This window comes from Haemaphysalis longicornis, unplaced genomic scaffold (assembly GCF_048455015.1).
Source record: "Haemaphysalis longicornis isolate Haplotype H1 unplaced genomic scaffold, Haemaphysalis longicornis Haplotype H1 scaffold_8, whole genome shotgun sequence".
Taxonomy (NCBI): domain Eukaryota; kingdom Metazoa; phylum Arthropoda; class Arachnida; order Ixodida; family Ixodidae; genus Haemaphysalis; species Haemaphysalis longicornis.
Genome location: NW_027526445.1, coordinates 36588439 through 36612087, shown reverse-complemented (window position 1 = coordinate 36612087; position 23649 = coordinate 36588439). Strand labels below are relative to the sequence as shown.

General features: G+C 49.5%; 1 protein-coding gene across 1 annotated transcript in view; it reads right to left on the bottom strand.

The window, feature by feature from the left end:
- Window positions 1-218: 218 nt before the first annotated feature.
- LOC144148245 (arylsulfatase I-like) overlaps window positions 219-23649 on the bottom strand; it is a 43747-nt gene continuing 20316 nt past the window's right edge. The window contains exon 4 of the mRNA XM_077679814.1: window positions 219-395. Within this exon, the coding sequence (XP_077535940.1) occupies window positions 219-395 (177 nt within the window). The remainder of the gene's footprint in view (window positions 396-23649) is intronic.

The following is a 23649-nucleotide window of genomic DNA, read 5'->3' as shown; positions in this document are numbered from 1 at the left end:
GGCAAATTGGTTTCATTGGTTGCATTGGTTTCAGTGGAGCAGTTTCATTGTACTTTCTCTTGTGTTTACTTCAGACATAAATATTTTGCAGTTAATAAATATAGTTTCTGTTGATGCGTTACCACTCTTTGTATTTTATTGGTCGGCAGCAATTAGAAGATAATATGATGTGAAAAAGCTTTTGGTTCTCGTTAAATTTCGTCAAAAAGAAAATAGCGTTACGTACAACATATTCTTTTGCGAAGTTCGTTTGTATGACCGCTGCACTTCCCAGCATTCACCTTCGGCGCTTGCAGGGGAGCATGGATGGCCTGGAACGCAACGTAGAGGAACATGGGCTGGTTTCGCCTCGAGTTCTTCTCGATCGCCCGCAGCGCCTCGTTTGCTATAAGGGTCTGGAAGAAAGACGGCAACATCCTTGTGTATATGCCGGTCTGGCTTTTTGGCTGTACTTCTTTACGCGGGCCAATAGTGTCTAAAAATGAGTCGAAACCTTGCCAATATTTGTCAAAACACCCGTAGTCCGTACGTGAATATAAATGGAGAATACTGTTTTCGCGGGGACCTGGCACCACGAATGCGGACAACCGGGTGTTTAAGGTGAAGGCAAATGAAATGTTGCACCAAGTTTGAACGCTGTTGTTAGTTCCTGCAAATGTCTCTTAAGCAGCAGTACGAAAGTATGCCGCGGGCTGACCGACAAGCTCAACCAGAAAAAGAAAATAACGCTTGCCGAGGTACCGTAGCGCATACCTTAGCCCAGCGTGACTGACTGGCTGTCCAAGTGCCGTTCTTAAAGGGGCCCTGAAAGGCATTTTGAGCACACTAAACGAACTAGCGCAACCGTTAAATTGGGTCCTCAACGTCCTCTGTGCCAAGTATTACGCTTTTACGCGCAGCGGAAAGCTCACACTTTTGTTGCACAGTTTGTCGTTTTTTTCTCACCATTTTATTCGTGTTTTTGGACGCCACCATCTTCACATGTCTACATCATCGATTCCCAGATGTTCGTCATGAGCTAGACATCCTGTTATTGGGCGGCTTTTTCACGCACTTCCGGCAAAGAGATGCGTCGTCTGCTCAGCGTCGACTCGCCGGCTGATCTGCCAGGGGAGTGTCGGAGTACTTGGGCATTTTACGACAAACGAAACAAGTGTAAAACAAACGCTTAACTGCTCGTATTGAATGCAACACTGCCATAACACGACATTGATATTCTGTTACCTGAGTACGTTCCATAAAGAAAGCGTTGAAGTCCCGTGGCATTTCTTTCGTGCAATCGCAGAGAACGCCCTGACCCGAATGCCCGGGTTTGACGGATACATTTTATTCAACTTCAAAACAATCCAGAGATGCGTTTCTAACGAATACAACGTCACAACATGCGTTGAAAGTCTGAACCACGATTGACAGATGATGGGTTGCCTCCTGCCCGTCGTAAATTCGGTACTCACCTCGCGCGCGCTTTGCGGGGACGAACAGCAAGTCACTTAACTCTGGCGCACAAGCCGATGGCTTTTAGCCCCGCACACTGCACATACCCCATGCGAGGTTGAGTCGTACGCCGCTCGAGAAAGATAATCCAGACCATGGAAAGCACTATCCACCCGCAGAAGCACAGCGGCGCATTTCATCGCGAAACAAAGGCGTCCACAACACACACACCATCGCCTCCTGTAATGCCAAACGCATCTCGCACTTCCCAATGGGAATGAATGATACGCCTGCAGTGCCCACATGTCGCGAAGTGGGGCCCCGAGCTGAACCGGGATCACAGAACCGTAACTGACTTCTAAGCGGTTTGTGCCTTGTTGCCAAGGCAACCGATGTTTGAGATTGTCAAAGAAATGGCGCTCGCTCCAGCGCTAGAAAGCTCAGAGCCGCGACGGAGAATGTTTTGCCAACGTTGCCGCTCTCCACCACGCGTCGCCCCAAGCTGAACTGGTCACATGATTGAAGCGTTTTGTGCACGGGTTCTGTATCAGTTTAATACGACTTTTTCACATGCCGCCGGCAGGAATTACCACCGCCGCAAAAGAAGACCCGGCACCAGCGGGGCCACATCTGATACGGCGCTTTTTGGATAAACAGTGTGCGGTGCATCAAGGGAACGAGCGCACTAAAGTCCCTCGATAAACGCCGATCGAGGGACTTTAGGGCGCACGACCCTCCCCGTGCGGCTGCGAGTTCGCCGCCGATAAAAAGTCATGTGCCGCCAGCAACGTACACCGCGAAAGGGCAAGGCCAGGCCGCCGCATACATGCGGCCAGATTTTTCGTTCGCTTTTCCAGCCTTGAGCGGCGGAGTGTGGGATTCATGGTGTCAACAAAGCTTGCCCGTAGCAGACGACAGTCTGATCACCGCAATAGCGGAAGTACGTCACCGCTGCGGAGAGCCACATCATGGGAGGCAAGGCTCGCGCGCCGTCAACAGCGGAGAGTAAGTCGAAAGTAGGAGGAAACGCGAAGCGACGATAATGCGCGGTTTTTGATTTACGATTTCTCAGCTAATACTCATCGCTTTAACAAAATTTTGGCGGGAGGAGATTGCAAATACATTGCTTTATTTTGGTAGATGTACATCCATGCATCGGCGGAAGGTATTTCAGACCCCTTTAACAGCGAAGCTCCCTGACTTCGCCGAATCGCAAGGCTAACCTTTATAAAACTTCTTAGTTCCAGGAGGTGGATTCCGTTTCGCGCGAACTCATTGTGGCCGTGTTTCACTAGTCACTCCATCTACTGGAATTTTTCACTTTTGAACATCAATCACTGGCATATGAGGTCGCCTCGAGCGCTTTTTTGTTTTTCACTGTGTTTTTAATGGCTCTAGCTGAAATAAAGCAGCATGCTTTTTATTATAGAAACATGCAACCGTCCCTAATGTATTCATTCTAGCCTCAAATAGGCTTAACGGGTTTTCCTGCTCCACAATGTTCACAAGTATAAATATCTCCTCCATTTTAGAAAATGTATCTCCTGCATTTTAGAAAATATGCATCTCCTGCAAGCATTCTTTAAGTCGCTACATATTTGCTTGGCGCTTGCTTTCCTCCTCTCTGTGCTATGTTCTCTTCACAATGCTGAAGCGGCGTTAGTACATTTTCCCTCTTGAAAGAGTGCACAAAAAGCAGTTTCGTTGTAGAGGATAATCTGTTGACTGAAAATGTTAGTGGCTGAACAGAAACTCACAAAGCTCTTTTGGTTTTGATTTCTCTCACCGATTTACAGGAAGAACACCATTCACCCATACGCAGTGCAAATGAGTGATCAAAACTGCTGCGTCTATTGGGCCGGCGCCATCACGTGACGGGAGGGGAGCGAGCTCTGTCGCACTCGACACCGCAAGCTTCAGCGAGTGCCCCTGGTGCGGCCCGCGCACCTCCTCCGTTTCCCAGCTGTTGTTGGTCAGTCTTACTTAATTTTTCGCCCAGCCAAGAGTAGGTACTGAGCAGGTCTACGTTTTTTGCGATTACGTTAACAATGCCCTACCAGTTTAGGACTCCTATGAAATAATGAGAAGTCATTTAAACAGGTCAATCAACATTGACACATACACGGCGCCGAGCGCTCACGCCCCGCTCTCTCTATCCCTCCAATGGCTGAGCTCATCGCTCTTTCAGCGCGCAGCACATTCCTTCCCGTTACAGTACTTTGACGGCGGCATGGATATTGTTACCGAGCGAAAACAGACCGAAAAACAAGTCCCTGGCCATCTCCACTAACACGAAACCTGGTAAGGGGCGAAGAATGCAGCATGTAGGTGTATTCAATGCTTGTAAAGTTCTCTCTCCCCACCGGTGCGCGCTGATGGGGCGCCGGAGAAGCGCCGTTGGGAGGGACAATCGCTAGCTTGCTGAGCCGGTGGGGCCGGGTATTGTGTTGAGGTGGATGTAAGCAATGAAATAAAGACAGGCTGGCCGTAAGTTGTCTTCGTGTCACACGCCGCAGCATGCTAAGAAGTATGCTTTAAAGATGAAAACCTGGTCTTTGAAACCAGTTTCGAAATGGAATTAAACAAATTTTGGTCATTGGTGCAATGCATCCTGGTTATTCGTGTATTTTATATTAGTGTACGTCATGTTAGTTTTTGTTCAACCGGTTTTATTCATTATACACGTGTTTTTTGACATTCGTTCGACGAGTCGATTTACAGTGACTACATGAGAATTCGAAAGGAGACGCAGACAGCCCAAACCTGTCATTTGCGTCGCCCATAAATACTGGCGCAGCCTGCACTAGTTGTGCAAGGCTTCAGAAACAGCAGAGCTGGGGTCGACTTAGCTTTTCCCTTCATTGGCAGAGAATATTAAGAGATGGTACCCGAGCAGCTGGACACAGATTGGCGGAGCCCTTTTAGACGGGACTGCAAACAAATATGGTTAAAAAGCATACAAAGTTTAACAGGCCCTCTCCACACCCCCTACACAGGGATCTTGGAGACCCAGTGAGCAGGTGTGAGGGTGTCGCATGCGTTTGGCCTATCCCTAACCTGATCAAGGCTACTTCCGTGTGTCTCTTGCGTGTCCCTGGTGTGTGGTCCCAAGTGTCGTTTTATAACGTGTAGTTTGCTGTATGTCTGTTCACTTCATTGTGCATGCCATGTTTTTTATTGCTGGCGGTGCGGTGGCTCCGTGGCTAATGCGTTACGCTGCTGAGCACGAGGACTCGGGTTCGATTTTCAGCCGCGGTGGCCGATTTTCTGATGGAGGAAAAAACAAAAACGCCGGTGTGTACGAGATTTCGGCGCACAGTAAAGGTCCCCAGGTGGTCAAACTTAATCCGGAACGCTCCACTACGGCACGCCTCATCGTCGGCGTTGCACAAGCGCTTTAAACCGTACAATCAATCAATCAATCAATCAATCAATCAATCAATCAATCAATCAATCAATCAATCAATCAATCAATCAATCAATCAATCAATGTTTTGCGACGATGTTGTTTCATATGGGGTTTTATGTCTGTGTAATGCTCTATTGTTCTGTCCAGTGTATTGTTAAGTGCAGTGATTGTGGCCGTTTGATCTGCCGCCTCATTACTAGCGATCACAAAGTGGCCGGAGACCCAGATTATGGTCAGTTCAAGTTGTAAAGCATCTACAGATGTAATGGTTTTCAAAAAATACTGACTACATCTAGTTTGCAGGATGTGTGACACAACGTCCAAACAACACTGAGGGAATCGGTATGGATAATCGATTCTGGGATGCGACTTTGAAGGGTATGATTTGCAACAAGGAGTCTATCGTAAGCTTCTGCCATAAAAGATGCTGGTATTACCGGTCATTCTTTCACTCACATTAAAACTGTGACCCTGCGAAGCACATGACACAGAGGCTGCAGTTTCTGAGACGTCAACAAAAAATTCTGCACACTGGTGTTTCTGTTGCAAAGACAAAAGTGCTACAGGGTTGCAGTTCTCGTTACTCGGTTTTCGTGTATATGTGTGAACGATACGTCACATGATACAGGACACAGATTTTATGCTGCTAAAAATCTGTTAGAGAAGCTTGATGGTGTCTAAAAAGGAAGCGCGAAGCTCCGAAACTTCATCTCTAAGTCTATAAAAGAAGGGAGAAGAAACGGGTGGACGATTGAGCAAGAGGTTGAATATCGTTGTATCGTAAAAATCTCACTTAGAGGAACGGGGAGACATTGCTCAGTTTTTGAAACCATAAACCTGCACTCGGTATACTCGCTGACATTATAGGTATCATTTCTTGCACGCCACATAAAGGCTTGCGACTGGGCTAGTGCGGAAGGCACCAGATGTGAGGCGGAGCCCCAGCTGAAGCACTGGGTCCATCATTTTGAGCTATGTTTGACTTGCTGACCCAGAGACAACACTGCGATAGTCCAATCTTGAACCTATTAAGGTAGGAAAAACAGGTAAACGTTGTTTGTCAGCTCAATAAGAAGTGTGTGACAGAACCTCGAGTATTGTCATCGCCTTTAAGCATTTGTTCAAGTTGTTTGGTATGTGGGATGAATTTAGCTTTTCGTCAAGGACTACACCTATAAACTTGTGTTCTTTTCGTACTAGAATAGAGACACCATACAGCTTTATTTCTGAATTCGGCCGAATATCCCGCCTCTTGGAAAAGAAGACACAAGTACACTTTCCTGGATTACAAATAAAACCGTAGTTATCTTTACAGCCAACTAGCTTGTTAACACAAAGCTGGATTTGGTGCTCGCTTTAAGAATGGTTACAAAATTTGAATAATAGTTGTTCACCGTCTACATAGATTGAACAGCAAATTGATGGTTTTGTCGCGACGGCGACATAGAGATGCGAAAACAGACGTCTGCACGCTACAGCGCCGTGGACCCAAACTGGGGTCCCCGCTTTATTCCACGCTCGTGCCCAGCGCGCATCGCAATCGCGTGGTCAGCACTCGCCACTCGTGGCTCAGCCCCAGCGTCATCGTTCCTGGAGCGTGCCCGTTTGCGGCAGCAGACGACGCAAGCTGCTCGGGCGCCGCCACATAGCCCCCCCTCTTCAGACGGAGTGGCGGCAAAACGGACAGTCTTTGCGCTGGGATGTTCACGGGTGGGGCTGCGAACGGAGGGGAGAGTAGTGGTGTTCAGGGTGGAGTGGTGGATGGTGGTGTCGAAGGCAGGTGGTTCGGCCTCGGTGAAAGCGGGCTTGAGGCGATCAATGGAAACGACAGTGTCGCGGCCGTTAACGCGAACTGTAAACGTCTTTTCGCCGCGTGAAATGACGAGATGAGGGCCGGTGTAGGGCGGTTGAAGTGGCCGGCGGGCACTGTCGACACGGATGAAAACGTATTGGCTGACAGAAAGACTTGGGTGAATAAAAGTGGGTTTTGTGGAACACGGCCGTGGCGGTTGGGGACGGATATAGCTGAAAAACCGGGTTAAATCCTTTGCGTAGGATGGGCCAGGAGAGGAAGGGTTATCTTGAGGCTGTGGAGGGACCAGGAAGTCTGCCGGTAATCGCAAAGACGTGCCGTAGACCATTTGGGATGCGGCACAACCAAGATCATCTTTGATGACGGTGCGTAATCCTAGCAGCACAAGAGGAAGGTGAACTGCCCACTGCTCAGGTGATTCGTGAGCCATCAGCGAGGCCTTGAGCTGACGATGAAACCTCTCGACCATGCCGTTGGCTTGAGGATGATAGGCCGTTGTTTTAAGTGCGAATGCACTTCTTAAGCGAGCCTGAAGCGTCCGCCGCCGTCCGCATTCCGCCGCCGTCCACATAGCAACAGCTGCGGGTGCGCGGGCTCCTCGTCGTCCTTGGCAACGGGGGGAGATGGGCGCGCGCTTCCAGGCCGCTGACATGGCACATACCCACGTGGAGGATTGGCCAAAGGAGTACTGACACAAAATTTCAAAGCTGAGATCCGCTCTAGCAATCAAGTACAACGACAACACAAATAGGTGTCTGTGCATGGCACATACCCACGTGGGGGATTGGCCAGGAATCGGGCGTGAGAAGGGCTAATGCACCCGCTTAAAAGAGTACTGACACGAAATTTCAAAGCTGAGATCCGCTCTAGCAATCAAGTACAACGACAACACAAATAGGTGCCTGTGAATAAATGCATCTTTCTTTCTTTGTAGTTGTGTGTGTGTGTGATCTCTCTTCGCGAACATTACAGTTGTGTGCGTGTGTGTATTCTGTCGACTACTCATTAAGATCACGATATCCACCGTAATCGCGCAATCAACAACCGTGCATTCGCACTTGCACACTCTCCCCCTCGGGGAAGTGCGAGGGAATTTTTTTAGGTGAGTAACACCGAGTAGGCATGTCAAGCGGCGAAAGAGTGTGGACTCAAATTGGCGGCCACGGTCTGTGATAATCTCCGACGGCACGCCAAAACGGGCGATCCACGTTGACATAAGCGTGGAAGCAACAGTCTCAGCCGTAATATCGTCGATTGGAAAAGCCTCCGGCCAGCGGGTAAAACGGTCTATCACTGTCAAGATGTAGCGGCAGGCCTTAGATGGTGCTAATGTGCCAACAAGGTCCACGTGAATTGTGGAGAACCTTGAGTCCGGTAGTGGGAAAGTAGGCAGAGGCGATGTGGTATGCCGAGAGACCTTGCATTGTTGGCAGGCGAGGCAGGAACGGGCCCAAGCGCGTACGTCAGTATTCATGCCCGGCCAGACGTATCTCTCGGCAATCAAACGCCGTGAGGCACGAACTCCAGGATGAGAGAGACGGTGAATAGAGTTGAAGGCAATGCTCCTGAGAGACGCAGGAAGGTACGGCGATCTGCGGCCTGAGACCGGGTCAATGTCGCAAAGGATGCTGATTCCCGAATCAGGGCATAGAATGTCCTCGAGTTGCAGAGAGGAGCTGTTTGAAGAACGTAGAGTTCGGAGCTCCTCGTCATCGGTTTTGGCTTGGGCCAACTCCTGAGAACTGAAACCGCAGCGCTGTATGGCGGAAATACGGCTAAGGGCGTCGGCTGGAATGTTGTTAACTCCCTTGACATGCCGAATGTCTGTCGTAAACTCTGCAAGATAAGCCAAATGTCGCGTCTCTCGGGGAGAATATGTAGTCTTCGATGACTTGAAGGCGTTCGTAAGAGGCTTGTGATCGGTGAAGATCACGAAGCTGCGGCCTTCGAGGAAAAAGCGGAAATGCTTCACAGCGAGGTATGCCGCTAGGAGTTCCCGTCGGAAAGTGCTGTACCATTGCTCAGTGGGAGAAAGCTTCTTCGAAAAGAAACCGAGCGGGTGCCAGCTGCCGCGGATGTGCTGCTGAAGTACACCTCCAATCGCACAGTGGGAAGCATCTACCATCAGGCTTGTGGGAGCGTTGTGGCGCGGGTGCACGAGGAGGGTAGAAGAGGCCAGGCGCTCCTTGATGGTAGTGAATGCGCGATCAGCAGCTTCAGACCATTCAAGACTGCACTCGGGAGACTTGGACGTTTGAAGGAAAGTTTCGAGAGGTTGAACAATGGCCGCCCATTCCGGGATGAACCGTCGGCAATAATTCACCAGCCCTAGGAAACGGCGCCGTTGGCGCAAGGACTCAGGTCGGGGAAAGTCGATTATGGCCTTCACTTTGTCTGGCAGAGGGCGAATTCTATTGCAGTCAACGAAATGACCGAGAAACTCCAACGACGGCAACCCAAACGCACACTTTTCGCTATTAAGGATGAGGCCATGCTCTGCTAGGCGTTCGAAAACTATCCGCAGATGGTGCAGGTGCTCAGATAGCGATGAACTGGCGACAAGAACGTCATCTATGTAGTCGAAAACAAAAGGTAGACCACGGAGGACGACGTCTATGAAGCGCTGAAAAGTCTGAGCTGCGTTGCGTAACCCGAAAGGCATCCGAGTGAATTCGAAGAGGCCAAACGGTGTAATGATGGCAGTTTTCTTGACGTCATCCGGGGCTACGGGGATTTGGTGGTAGGCTTTTTGGAGGTCAAGCTTTGAAAGTATGGTACATCCACTGAGGTTATTGGTGAAGTCCTGGATATTAGGTAGGGGGTACCTGTCGGGTACCGTCGCCACGTTCAAGGAGCGGTAATCACCACAGGGTCGCCAGTCTCCTGATTTCTTCGGGACCATGTGAAACGACGAGGAACAGTTGCTCGATGACGGGTGAGCAATGCCGATTTCAACCATGTGGTGAAATTCCTGTTCCGCGACTTTGTTTCTCTGGAGCCAGTCGACGCGCCACGGCGTGCGTAGGTGGACCGGTGGTGATGATCTGATGAACGACGTCATGCTTGACTGGCTTTGTCCAGTCTGGAGGGGCAGTCAGGGAAGGAAACTCGTTCAGCAATTCCCGGTATGGAGAAGGTAGGTCCCAAAGAAGCGTAAATGCGAACGGGTGGACTGGAGACGATTTGCCGATGACAGAAAGGCCGGTTTTAGCGTCCAGGATTCTTTTTAGGGCCATGTCAACCAGGAGGCCGAAGTGCGAAAGAAAATCGGCTCCTACAATGGCGTGACTCACGTTGGCCACGAGGAAAATCCAGCGGAACGCACGGCGTAGGCCGATGTTGACCATCAGGGATTTTTTTCGGTACACGGGAATGCTGGACTTGTTAATAGCTTGGAGATGGCACAGTGGTGCTTGAGTGTGGTCACAGGAATTAGCGGGGAGCACACTCACTTCAGCACCAGTGTCAACTAGGAAACGTTGACCACTGGTTGCATCTGTGATGTACAAGAGGCGACTGTCGCTGGCTTTGGAATCGGTCGCCGCCGCGAACGATCCCTCGTCCCGTTTCCCGGCCAGCCGCAAGAACGGGTGCAACGTTGCGCCGCTGCACCGAAGCGGCGATGGTACCAGCAACATGAATCAGGGTGTTGAGGTGGCTGGCGCGTAGTGTCTTCCCGGCGAAATACTTGCGAAGACTGGGTACGGCGAGAAGGGCCAAACCGGCGAGCTCGAGGGTTGCGAGGCGGCGGCGAGCTGTAACCAGCCGAGGCGACAAGCTCCTCCAAATTTTGCATGCGCTCTCGGAGAGCGGCGAGGTCGTCGGATAGCGGTGAGGGCAAAGGAGTAGCAGGCGCCGCCACGGTGGTATGGTCGGAAGATTGAGCGGATGCCACCGTGGACAAAGGCGGATGCAACGTGGCGACTTCCATTATCTTGTCAGCATGCTCGGCCAACGCGGATAAGGGAAGGTCAGAAGCAGTCGCGAGGATCATCTGCACAGAAGAAGGGAGCCGTCGCAGGAAAAGTTCCTTCAACAAACGGGAGTCCGTGGCAGAAGGTGCGTCGCCGAGCAGGGTTTGCAGTTCGTGAAGGAGCTGCGAAGGTCGACGGTCACCCAACTCCTCTGCAGAAAGCAGCCCTTGGAAACGCTGCCGTTCCGAAGGGCTCGTGCGGCTCAAGATGGCAGCCTTCAATGTGTCGTAAGGGTTCGTGGTAGGCGGGTTGGCAAGGATGTCACGAACCTCAACCGCGATCTCAATAGGCAGTGACTGTTGTAGATGGTTGAAGCGGGTCTCTTGCGACGTGATGTGACTCACTCGGAAGCTTGCCTCGGCTTGAAGGAACCACACGTCGGGGTGCTTAGCGCTGAAGGGCGGCAAACGGCAAGCGACGGCGGAGATGCCAGGTGAAGAGGCAGCGGAGGACACAGAACGACCGCTGGCGTCGCGGGGAGGGTCCATTCTGAGTACGTGGCTCCGCTGCAACGTCCGGGTCACCAATGTCGCGACGGCGACAGAGAGATGCGAAGACACACGTCTGCACGCTACAGCGCCGTGGACCCAAACTGGGGTCCCCGCTTTATTCAACGCTCGTGCCCAGCGCGCACCGCAAGCGCGTGGTCAGCACTCGCCACTCGTGGCTCAGCCCCAGCGTCATCGTTCCTGGAGCGTGCCCGTTTGCGGCAGCAGACGACGCAAGCTGCTGGGGCGCCGCCACAGTTTCATTGCCTTCCAAATGAATTCACATTCGCAGTAAGTGGGATGCAGCTCAAACACCACCTTGTGGCACACCACGTTCGTGCACATAAACCCTAAAGAGTGCAGTTTCATCTCTTAGGGGAAAGGTTTTTTTAGACATGTAGCTGGAAAGCGTGTTTATCATGTTACCGAACATGCCAAAGTACTTCAGGTCCCTCAGCATGCCACACCGCCAAGTTGTATCCTACGCTTCTTCAAGATCAAAAAGTACCGTCATACAGTGCCGCTTATAGTGGAGAGCATCGTTTATATGTCTTTATTGCAGCGCGTTCATCCTTGGCAGATCGCCCTGCCCAGAAGGCTTCTGTTTCCTGTTTATATTCTTCTCGAGCAGCTTGCACAGGCAGGTTCTGGGCGCGATGGGTCGATATTTGGCGGGAGCAGATGGGTCCTTTCCTTCCGTTAGGAAAGGGACTGCTACGAGCTCTCTAATACTTTTTTAATGTGCCCCGGAACGCATATTTTTTGTGGAGGGGTAATGTCTCAAGTCTGTCGGCGTGAAAGGGGTGTGATATTGTGTATTTGATGTTTTCTTCACTTGGAGCTGTAGTCTTACAAGTGCTGAGAGCTATCATGAGCTAATAAATTAAAAGGGGGAGATATACGAGCTCTTCAACTTATTATTATCGCGCAAGCACTTCTTTTCATTGGCCGTATTGTGTTTCATGAAAATATGTTCCGGTTCTCCAGAAGTTGGCAGTGTTAGAACTGGTGTGCGTGTGCATTATCACGGTCTTCAAGTGTTCCGCCTATTGCACTATTCATGGTCAGGCTGCATTTTTGTTGTCCTTTGAGCTTACGAGCACATGTCTAAACTGTGCCTATGTCCGCCTATGATTTATTAAATTATATGAACGTGCGCCAAATCCTTTGTTTCACCTCACGGCGCGACGCTTAACAAGTGCCTCCACCGTTTCAACCGATGCAATGTTATAGGAAGCCTAAAAACGAAGAAGGATACCGCATGTTTTTTTGGTCCGCTCGTGTCCGCCTACAGCCCTTATTCCACCACGGCGTCCTTCAGTTGCAAGGGGCATCTGATACCTGGGGAATTAACCTTTTGGCGGCACCCAGGGTGTGTCCGTGAGGTGTTGGGCGGCTTCTTCCACGTTTATGTGTGTTATCGACGTTTGGTACAGTTTGCATGTATCTGTAAACATACTCCTGTTCGATCAAGCATCATTGAACCTTTAATGGGAAGGTGAGCTGGCTTTTGCATGTATATGTACGTGTTCGTGAAGTGGTCACGACCATGTGGGTTAGGGCCAACATCCCCCTCAACAGGTAGAAGGGTGCTGCAGATCCAATAGCCAACTCGAGGTGGGGATCTGTGTTGTGTCCCAGAAAATGGTATGTGGAATTGTTTTGGGTAAATAGGCATGCTGTCGTAGGCGACCTCGGGCAACTGTGCGGGAAGAGTCCCAGAGTTATGTGCGTTGAGGTTCCGTAAAATAATGAGAGGTTCGGGCAGCCTATCCATCAGAACTTCAAAAACTCCGCGCTCGAGATCTTGAAATCAGGAGGAATGTAAACGGAGCATAGTGTTATTACCCTATTGAAATTATGATACGAATGGCAAAAGCCTCAAGCACGGTACATAATGGGATAGTGTGATAGACCAAGGACTTTTGGGCGATGATGGCCACACCGTAGGATGATGTATTACCAAGATCCCTGTCTTTCCTAAAATACCATGTAACTATTCTATAAATTTGCAGCTTTGGAATTGAAATGTGTTTGTTGTAGACATATGACACTTGGCATATTGGAGTTCAGTGTATTGTACACAACACAAATTTTTTTATAACGCCGCCACAGCTCCACTGAATTATGTTTTCTCTTCCCATTGTAGTGCAGTATCTTGTACACATCATAAAAAAGGTTTATAACGCCTGTACAGTGTAGGCTTTTGGGGATTTTCTGTGAGCTTCGGGGTCAGGACACGTTCTTTGCGCTGCGCTGCTGGCAAGAACGGTCCGACATCCACTTCGTCGTTTGTCGTCCACAAAGTACCCGACGACGTATCGGGCTCCGTGGATCGCGCAGTCTTTGAGTGCTCTTCGCTTCAGCCGCCACTGATACGGGTGTCCAGGTGCCACGGCCGGAACAGGCGGACCAGCAGCGATGGCAACGGCTACAGCGTCCTCCGTGCAGCGACCCGCGACCCGCAGAGAGAGAATGATCTAGGTAGCGACACTACCGACCAACACAATTGTCACTGTAGAATGTATCATCGTCAGCTTTGCACCGAAGACATCACCATCATCGAAGCCTGTCGTCATTGCACGATCGGCGTGCGCTCGCGTTACTTCTTCTTTTAAGTCGCCATTAAACCTTCCGACCACTCGGTCGCTCCCACCCTTGTCTGAAGGCCTCTCTTCTCCTCAGTGGCTAAAGAATCCCACTGTCATTGTCTGAAGGCCTCTCTTCTCCTCAGTGGCTAAAGAATCCCACTGTCACCATAACAACTGGCGACTCAACAAGTGTGTGGTGTCGGATCGGGGTGCCGGACACAATACAGCAGGGGGTGGTAGCGGACCGGGTCAATCTCGCTGAACTGGCTCCACCTGGAAACCAGATGCCACTTCACCTCCCGGTGAGCTCCATCGACGTACCTCCCCAGAAGGCAAGAGGCGAACCTTTTTTGCCCCTTTAGAAAGGTGAAGTTCTCAGTGACCTTAACATTGATAATCTGATTCTGCTGCGTAAATTTCTCGCATGTTCGAAACCATTCCGCATGGCGCCCCTGGCAGTTGGCGCAGGTGAGGATTTGCAATGGACGGTTTCCCAATCGGTGGTCGTACTGGTCACAGTTTGCACCGGTAAGTCGGCCACGGCAGGAGTTATTACCATGGCAAACCTCTGGTAATTAGAAACGTTGCCGCGCGATAGAGATGTATGGCTAAACTTAACATTGAATGAAGTATTCGTTGAATAATTGGGGGAGTGCTAACCGGTTAAAGCTTAAGACCAGGTGTTCGGTAGTTATTTCTTTGTCTTCTGTGCATATGGGTATGCACCCGCTGCTGTTACGCCCCCACTTCGCAGGCCCTCAAGCAAAGTGGCTTCTGCTTTGTTCATGAGATTGCGATCAGTGACCATTCTCTGTGACCTATTAAGCTTCAGTGGAGCGTGACCATACTATCAAGATCTGCGATGCGTGTCCTGCTCATGAGGTTTGTTTCCTGCTGCAGGGTATCGACCTCCAACAATCTCCTGTTTGCTGTTTCTTTACTTTGTAGGACCCTCGGAACATTTCTTCTTTGAACTTAGTAATCAACAATACGGACCCTGACCCAGCAGGCTTTTCTTCTTCAACAGATTCAATGATCACGAAGCGGGGTAGTTGTCTCATTTGGGAATAGAAGTGTTGGTAGGGGCGGGTATGGTTCTTTAACGCTGACCTTTGCGGGGTCTGATGATGCTTCCAAGCGGGGGGGGGGGGGGGGGGGGGGGTCTGATTCCCCAATATGGTTTAGAAAAGAAAGAAGAAGGGGACGGAGGTACTTGCTTCGCTCCGTTTACCCCGATGCGGAGGGTGGTCCCGGAGGTCCCTGCGTGGTAAAGAGACAGAGAGGCCATCTACCGGAGCTTGCCCAAACATCCGACGGCCACGGTTTGTCGTTTCTCACCTTCTCCCTAAAAACACATCGACACAGTAAGTCGCAGCTTACTTTTGGAGGCTCGGGGTCCGCGGTGTCGCCACCACTATCAGAATGATTTCTCATAGTGCCCCGTGCGGGGGTCCTCCCCATTTCGTGGGTCAGCCGAACCACCTGACATTTCAGTGGGAAGTTCAAATATGATTTCCATCATGATAGGCTGCGGCGTTCTGCAAGATAACGGCAGAGTAGTGCGTAGCGCCGTGCGCTCGTAAGTGAAGCAATCACTTCCTAAAACGCAGCTAGCGCCTTGACCGAAAAGACTACTGTTCGCGCAGCACAGGAATTCCGGATTAGGATGTATCCTAATCGTCCCCTTTTTTCTGCTCGCGGACCCGTGCTGTTACCGCTATTTCCTGGTTCAGGTACCGCCCGACTCACCCGAACTCTACGGAGGGAACACTTACGTGTTGAAATAGGCAGCGTAGCACTAAAGTCGTTGGGTGCACTTCAAGCTCCCATAACCACTGCCGTTTCGCTAGCAAGCTATACAGAAAAGTGTCCGTTGCCCTTAAAGTACAATACAAGCTTTCATTTCCCCAAGAGCAGCCTATATAGAAACTAAAACAGCATCTTTCGCTTAAATATTTTTGAAATTAATAATGTACTACAGAATCCATCTAAAGACGTGCATTTGAACAACTGTTTGTGAAACGACATTGCTCAATTTTTCTTGTCAAATCGTTAAATCGCGTTTGGCAATTTCCTGAAAAAAATTCCGTATTTCAAGGATTGGTTTTATCTTAAGCAAAATTGCTCATAGTGTAACTAGTATCAGAATCGTTAGGAAAAACCCTATCGTATTGGTTTAACCGTAAGATTTGTAACGGCAAGACACTGTTGGACTGTAGATGCATACCAAACATGTAGTCGTTCGCAGGAGTCGCTGATTTGCCGCCATTAAAAGCAACATACGCGGATTAGAAGGTTACTGTGTTCCACAGGAAACAAGTGTCCCGTCGTCAGTTCTATGTATGGCCTCTCTTGTCAATGGGAATTACAAAACAAATCATCGATATCAAAAGAGTTTGGCAAATATGGTCTAGTCTTCCGTACGGAACATGGCATTTGGTTTAGTTAGCCAGCGTCTCCGCGGCGGGCCCATAACCAGGCCTTTGTGCCATGGTATCGCGGAGTCGGCAGCACCTCTGTGGCACCCTACGCCGAATGAATTGACGAGGTGCACAGATGGCACGAACGCCACGTATGTTGCGTTCTGTTTACCTAACTCACAAGACACTTCGCATTTGCTTGATAGGCGCATCCATCGGAAATTGTGGTCGCTGTAAATGTCGCAAACGCGCCAAACGCTTAATCACTATTTGAAAGCAGCTGGGCCGCTGTCTTAACGAATAAGATCTGACCGGCTACTTGCACAAAAGAAAAGGCGACTTACCTGCTGTGCTAGAACCTAGCAAACAAGAAGTTAGCGACTCTAGTAAAATGCGTCTGCACTGTTCGCGCTCCCCTGGATTCTGAATGACACTTCGAATTCGTTTGATACTTCAGATTTCTGTTACTTCCCAACGTTAAGTGCGTCGCCGACCGCTTTGTTCCGTGGAAATAAAAGGGAAAGCAATCGCAACCCCCGCATGGGTCAGGCAGCCGCGAGTTATACTTAACAGAAAAGTCACGCACTTGTTTCTAAATACCCTGGTGCAATGTAAAAATAATTTTTTCACGAACGCGCCGGCAAGGCCTAATATGGTCAAGCCAAATGCGCAAATGTTTGGGGCCTTGTGGAACTACGAGAGAGTGGGAGCTGTCATAACCAGTCTTGTCTCGCCAAAATCGAATGCGGTAACCCACTGTGAAGCGACTTATTCTCCTAAATGGCTCATTGCTACGGTTAAGTGGTGTGAACACATGGTGAGGCAGAATAAACTGTACGTTTTCTTAGGTACTTTGATTGCGAACCTGTGTGATTGTGAAATTTGAAATTTTCATTTAAGAATATTCAACATGAAAGATGGCTTCGTTTTTTTATATTTACCCATTGTCGTGCCTGAATCATTACCGACGTTTTTGGTTAGAAACACATATCAGCTAAAAAGGCGCGTGACGTGTAAAATCACCAAGATTTCGCCAAAACAAAGCTCCGAAAGCTTAAAAACTGTTTTCTAGACAGAACTTCTATTGTTGGGTTTTGTAGAGCCCAAGAGGCTGAAACAAAAACCGTGCGTTTAAGTACACGAATATTCTTTCAAATATTTTACCTGAACAGCGTCTCGGCTTTTTTGGAGACTCAATAACCGACATACCTCATCTAAGTCACCTTATAAAAGCAATTGATCTCTATCTTCAATGTACAAACGTTAAAACCCACGCAGGTATCAGGCACACAGTAAGCAAAATCGGAATTTCGCTTATGTACACCTGATATTTTACTCACAGTATATACGCCGCACTTTCTCGTCCACCGAGCTGTCAGGAACTCTTATCCTTAAATGGTCATCCATGGTTCCACGGTTACCGTTTTATGATTTAGGTGCCAACACAATTTTCCAGTCTACGGCTGCCCTCAAAACACTACCCAAAACGCCGGGATTTTGCAGTAGGTTTTATCATTTTACATTTTCTACAGAATACTTTAAAACGTAGGAAACGCACAAAACACTGCCGTATTCTATAAGACCGAATCTCTGCAGCGGCCGAAAGTTATCCCAGCTTCACTGACCACGTTTCTATCGCTGATGTTAACGAAGCTGCCTCGCCTTCCTTAATTGGTAGCCCAAGCTTCATTGAACTTCTCAAAGCCCGCACTCGACTCCCGTTGGCACTAATTTCTTTTCGCAACGTTCCAGTACTCGAGCCATCTACTGGACCCTTTGTTTCTTTTGTAATTGGAGCACTGCACGAGGGGGCGACCGGAGCGCTTTTTATTTTTCTTCGAGTATTCCTTGTTTGCTATTGCAAAAGCCACCCAACCATGGCAACCACGCAACCAATAAAAAAGTAAAAATATCGCCTATGTTCTGATGCATTGCCTGAGTTATGCCTAATTTTATGTTTTTGCTCATGAATGTCCACAAGTTTAGTTACTGCCATCTGATTTAGTAGCTCAGAAAACCGCTTGCTGCACTGACGCCGGTGTGGACTAACTCGCGAGCTCTGCGTTCGGTCGCCACAATTACGGCGTTAGCAGCTGCCGCGTTTACAACGGAGATTTTCCTATACAGTGCGGGTGTCGATATACAACTCTTTGTTGTAGGCACGTGCGCTCGCCTCGATGCGTACTAACCCTTCAAAGCGCATTACACTCCTGACGCCCTACCCGGATTGATTGTTTTGTTGTAAGTTCCGCTTGTTATTTGCTTCTTCCTATTGCACGAAGCGGTGAAGGCAGTACAGAGTTCTGTTGTAACTTCATCGCTTCGCACAAGTCTTAAAGAAAACTCGAAAACCAGCCTGTTGCCGACGCAGCGCGCTTCGGTGGTATTCAGGTCCTGCACGCATTTGTTGTTTCTAAGCCCATCGGAATTTTGGAAGTGGCTGCGTGTGTGCCTTGTGCTACTCGTGCAGCGTTCGCACAGATCGCACATGGTGTGCTGTTCTGGGCCTTTTGTTAATCGCCATGCTTAAGGACTGCTGGCGAAAGATCCCCAGGTGGTCAAAATTAATCCGGAGCCCTCCACTACGGCGCGCCTCATCGCCTGCGTTGCGTCGGCGCGTTAAACTCCAAAATCAAGGACTGCTGGCGTGCAGTTTCGCCATTTCGCTGCCGGTGAAGAGCCATGCACAAAGTGGCAGAAACGCATTTCCCGCGATAATCCTGTAATTATTGACAACTTTTTATCCGCCGTCATTTGCACCCGTCATTTTGCTTTGAGTGACCATGTCAGCGGAAGCAAAATAATTAGTTTGTACCAGGCTCAGTTCCGACCGTATCTGCGGGATACCCATCTGGAAAACGGGCACAGTTCACTTGCATAACAACCGCTTCAATAATCTCTTGAGCGTGTGGGAGAGTCGTTGGCTCCTCTCCTTCCAAAAAGCGGGTATGAGCAGTCGATGATAAAGAGAAAAGAGGAAGTAAAGGGTGAAGATTACTGATGATGGATTGCAATCATCCGCCACGAACCGCACTGCCAGCATCATAGTCGATCCGATAGAATGCGTTTTTACGATTGGAAAGGCAACAGCCCAAGAACAATTGGTTCGCGGAAGTGCTGGAATGCAGTACCAGTTTTTCGTACCATCCTGTAACCGCGGTTCGAGGCTGCGAATGTTCCGCACATTCTCGAAGGAGCGTTCGCTTCATGTACGAGACACCGCTGCGACCGATGAAGCCACCGGCGAGTGTTGGCTCGTAGCGCCACCAGATCGTTGCAGTGATAGGCGGCGACCGCACCCCTTTCACAGGACGTAAAGGCGGCGAGCGAATGCTGATTCTGTGGTTAAAACAGTTATTGCACGCATTTAATACACGAAGAACAGCCTTGATGAGTGGCGTCCACCGTCCGGCACCCGAATTATGGACGGTATTCGGTGGGCTCGCTCAATCAGCCGTTGCTTGTCCTGCGGGGCAGTGCTGGACAGAGCAGCCTCTTAAGAGGAGAGGGTGGTGGTTCGTATAGATGTGAGCCCGTCTGGTTGATGCGGGGACTCGCATACAGATTGGTAGAGGGTGGCATTGGAGATATTGCAAGCCTCGCACTTGCTAGGGTATTGGGTGAGGAAGGAGAATTGTTTCTGGTGTACTTTTGGAACGTGTGTGTCTGAAGCTGCTGCTGGGACGTGGCGTCGGCGCGGGATAGGGAAGGAGGGTTGAAGGTAGTGTTTTTCGGATGTGCGGTAAAAGGCGAGTGTGAGTGTATAGTTGAGAGGTTCGTGGGGTGGGCGGCTGGAAGCTGATGTCTGGGAGTCAGCCTGGATCTGTGTGTCCACGTCTGACTTCCCGTGGGTAATTTCTCTAGTGAGCGCGTGTACGTGCTACTTTCCAGAAAGGCAGGCACGTCCAGGTGTCCAGACGATACGAATGAGGGGTACCTTGTTGTTTGTTGTTTGTTTGGATTGAGAGGAGTCTATAAGAATATGCGCGGCAGGCCACTTGAGAGTCTGTTTTAATTGTGCAGGTATCGTCGTCGTCAGCTTCCGCGGGCCTGGCGGTGGTGATGTGGGACACGGCCAAGGCTATCTATGGCCACTCTGATAGAATTGGCGACAAGCTTTCGAGCGCGTCCCCAGCTTCCGTGCTTGTATAAGCGTCTCGTACGATCTCGCTGAATGCTTTCATGGCGTTTGCTCTCCTACTGACTGGCCGGTGTTCTTTCCAGATCGCTGCGACGACGTTACTACACAGCGCTCCATGAAAGTCTGTATCAAGAACGGCATTAAAAGGCAGCACAGCCCTTTGCAGCAGTATTATTGGTGTCGAATACTCGTAGCGCGCCTAGTCTGGGCGCTAGTTTCGCTGTGGAGTTCACCTGTCTTCACCCGGGGTGTGCTGACGTGGACGGCCTCCTCTCGCTGCTACTGAGTTTAGGCTCGCGCTGGAATGCCTGTTGGTAAAAAGCGTCTCGCGCTATTAAATTCTCGGTGCCCTTTTGCGAAAGACGATTTCTTTCCCGGGATATTTTATGGCTCGAATACACCACCTGGTAACGCATGCGCAGCCGGAATACAGAGGGTAGCTGCGACCGGCCTCGTGAGCAGCAGGTAAGCAGCCCCTGTCTGTTGAAAATACGTCTTTCGTTCTTTTCCTTAGATGACAATGTGATCTCGAATTCACTGTTCTCGGGATACTCCCTATAATGAGACGATTTGGCAGTCAGCGCACCTTTCCTGATAGCTGGAAATAGAACCCGAGGGCGCACACGCATCCAAACGCTCTTTGTACTGAAAACTATCTTTACAACACAACAAAGACAGATTGTAAATTCCGCATCAGGATAGCATGCGGTTATCTTGATCTGCCAAAATATATTCTATATGTGAAGAAGTAATATAGAAATAATTGAGAGAGGAATTAAAAAAATATATGCAATTTTATATAATAACGCTTACTAAGTGGACACTCATTCATATGTGTAATATATGGTCACTAATCTTTAAACACATTTATGGCATGTGTTGTTTTTCTTTGATAAAATATTTTTTTATAAAGAGTAACTTAAACAACACAAAATGCTTAACAGACTCCCAGGGTGCAGTCTGTATTGATTGTTACCCGGTAAATAGTTTCTGGTAATTCACTTGCGGAGTCAGTACAAGGAATTAACACTGACTCGGGCTAGTCAGTGCGCCTAAGCAGTTTGGCATGAAGGATACAAATCAAGACAGGTTGCCCAAACGCAGTACGTCCGTCCTTGTGGTGGCGCAGCTGAAAGGAACCAGTTTTCCTTGATTCAACCAGCCGGCAAACCGATTCGGCTGAATGACCAGCAAAGATCACTGTCAATAATTGCTGAGTGGCTAAGGCGTTGTGCTGCTGAGCACACGGACGCGTGTTTGGTTCCCCGGCGCTGTGGCCCCTTTTCTGAGGCAGGCGAAAAACAAAAACGCACGTGTCTATGAGATTTCGGCGAATGTTGAAGGTTCCCAGGTGGTCAAAATCAACCCGGAGCACTCCACTAACGCGTGCCTCATCGCCTGCATTGCGTCGGCGCGTTAAACCCTACAATGAATCAAATCCACTGTCGATTAATTATTGCTATTCACAACCAGGAAAGCAACGATGTACAGTTCCTGATTATCGCTGCTGATATTACGCACGCTTTAGGTTGCTTTACGATTTCGGAAATTCTATTAACTAGACACAACAAAAATAACTCAGGCGTTACCTCCGCTTAAGTGAAAAACACCCCAACTGCGACTCGCAATTAATCGGATCTACACGGACGAAAGTACTTGAGAAAATTGTCCCCTTCGCAGGTATCCCCCTTAGCAAATTTTTTTAGTACGTTGCAGTAGGACCACACCTATTAATTTCTTGGCCATTGAAGCTCCACGGGCGGCAAGGCTCCACTTGTTCAATCGGTGACTCTGTCATACAGTACGTGGATGTGCCTCATCTGATGCGGACCTTCCTGGGACTGCACAATGTCCGACTGCGGCACCTCGCGAGACAAGCGTTCGCGGTTCGGCCTAAAAGGACACTCAGTTGATTTGTAAACATTGTTAGATTACTCGCCCAAATTGAAGTCTAGAGTCCCTACGTCGTTTCGACTACTCCCAGTCCCTTTTCGCGGCACTATTTAGTACAAACACAATTACGAATTTCTTTGATTGGTAGAATGATGGATTGATTCATTGATTCATTGATTCATCGAATAATTGATTAATTGATTGATCGATCGATTGATTGATTGATTGATTGATTGATTGGTTGATTGATTGATTGTTTGATTGATTGATTGATTGATTTGACGCGCTGACGCAACGCAGACGATGGGGCGCGCTGTTGTGGAGCGCTCCGGATTAATTGTGACATAGTGGAATCTTTAACACTCTCCTGAATATCGATATGTACAATTAAACAGGACAAAAAACTCCCCCCACCTTCCCGAAGGGGATCGTGCGGAAATGCGAATGCATTGGGTGCACCGATGAGTGCGCTGCGGCAAGCACTCACGGAGAGAGGCGCGCGCTCCACTGCATTTATATATATTTTTCCGAGCGCAGCGAGCCGAGAGATGGTTCGCGGAGAGGAGATAGAGACCCGCGCAACACGCCCGCCCCGCGCGCGAGCTCTCTCCGCCGAGCTCCGCGATGCGAGCGCCCTCACACGCCCGAGCGCGCTCCTCCTCTCCGCTCACTCTCCGCTACTCCGCCCGAGCTCCGCGATGCGAGTGCCCTCACACGCCGAGCACGCTCCTCCTCTCCCCTTGCCCTCCGCTACTCCCGCCGGAGCTACCACAGGCTCCGGCTGCTAGGCGCGCCACAGCTGTTTCTAGGCGCACGCCGGCCAACGCACGCCAACCCCCGATTAAGAAATGCATTCGCATTTGAAAGTTCAGTACCTGTGTCCGCCTAACCCTTGCCGATTACCTAAGCCATTTCTCATGATGCCTACTCCTGTTGGCTTCCTTGACTGCCCCTACTGCGTGGTTCGCCGATCGTCCGACAGAGTCAGTCCGGCGGGGCCGGCGGCGCCGTGTCGTCGCAATTCGTTTGCTGTGTTGAAACCAAGACACAGAAATATTTGGGCCAGTAAGAAAGGGGCGTTACTTTGCTACCTTGTTGAATCTTCGGAGCGTATTATAATCATTAAAATAAAAGTAGCACCACGAAAGCGGACAGGCTACGCTTCGCCGAATTCGCTTCACTCGAGCTGCAAGCTACACATGCCTACGTGACTTGTAAACCAATAAAAAACTCTAAAGCCAATTTTAGCCAGGAACAGTTGGCGAAGGGAATATAGGTAATAGGGAAATAAAAAAACTCAGAAATTCTATCTTTAAGTACAAAATGAAAGTACGGGAGGGAGACTTTTTACAGGATGAACTAACACAGCGCGTAGCAGCACGGAGATTTGCGATCGCGTTTCCTGCCTAAAGAACGCCGCCTAGCACGTAAAAGACATTCGTTGCGATTGAAGAAATGCTGACTGCACCAGTGTTGTTCAGGAAAT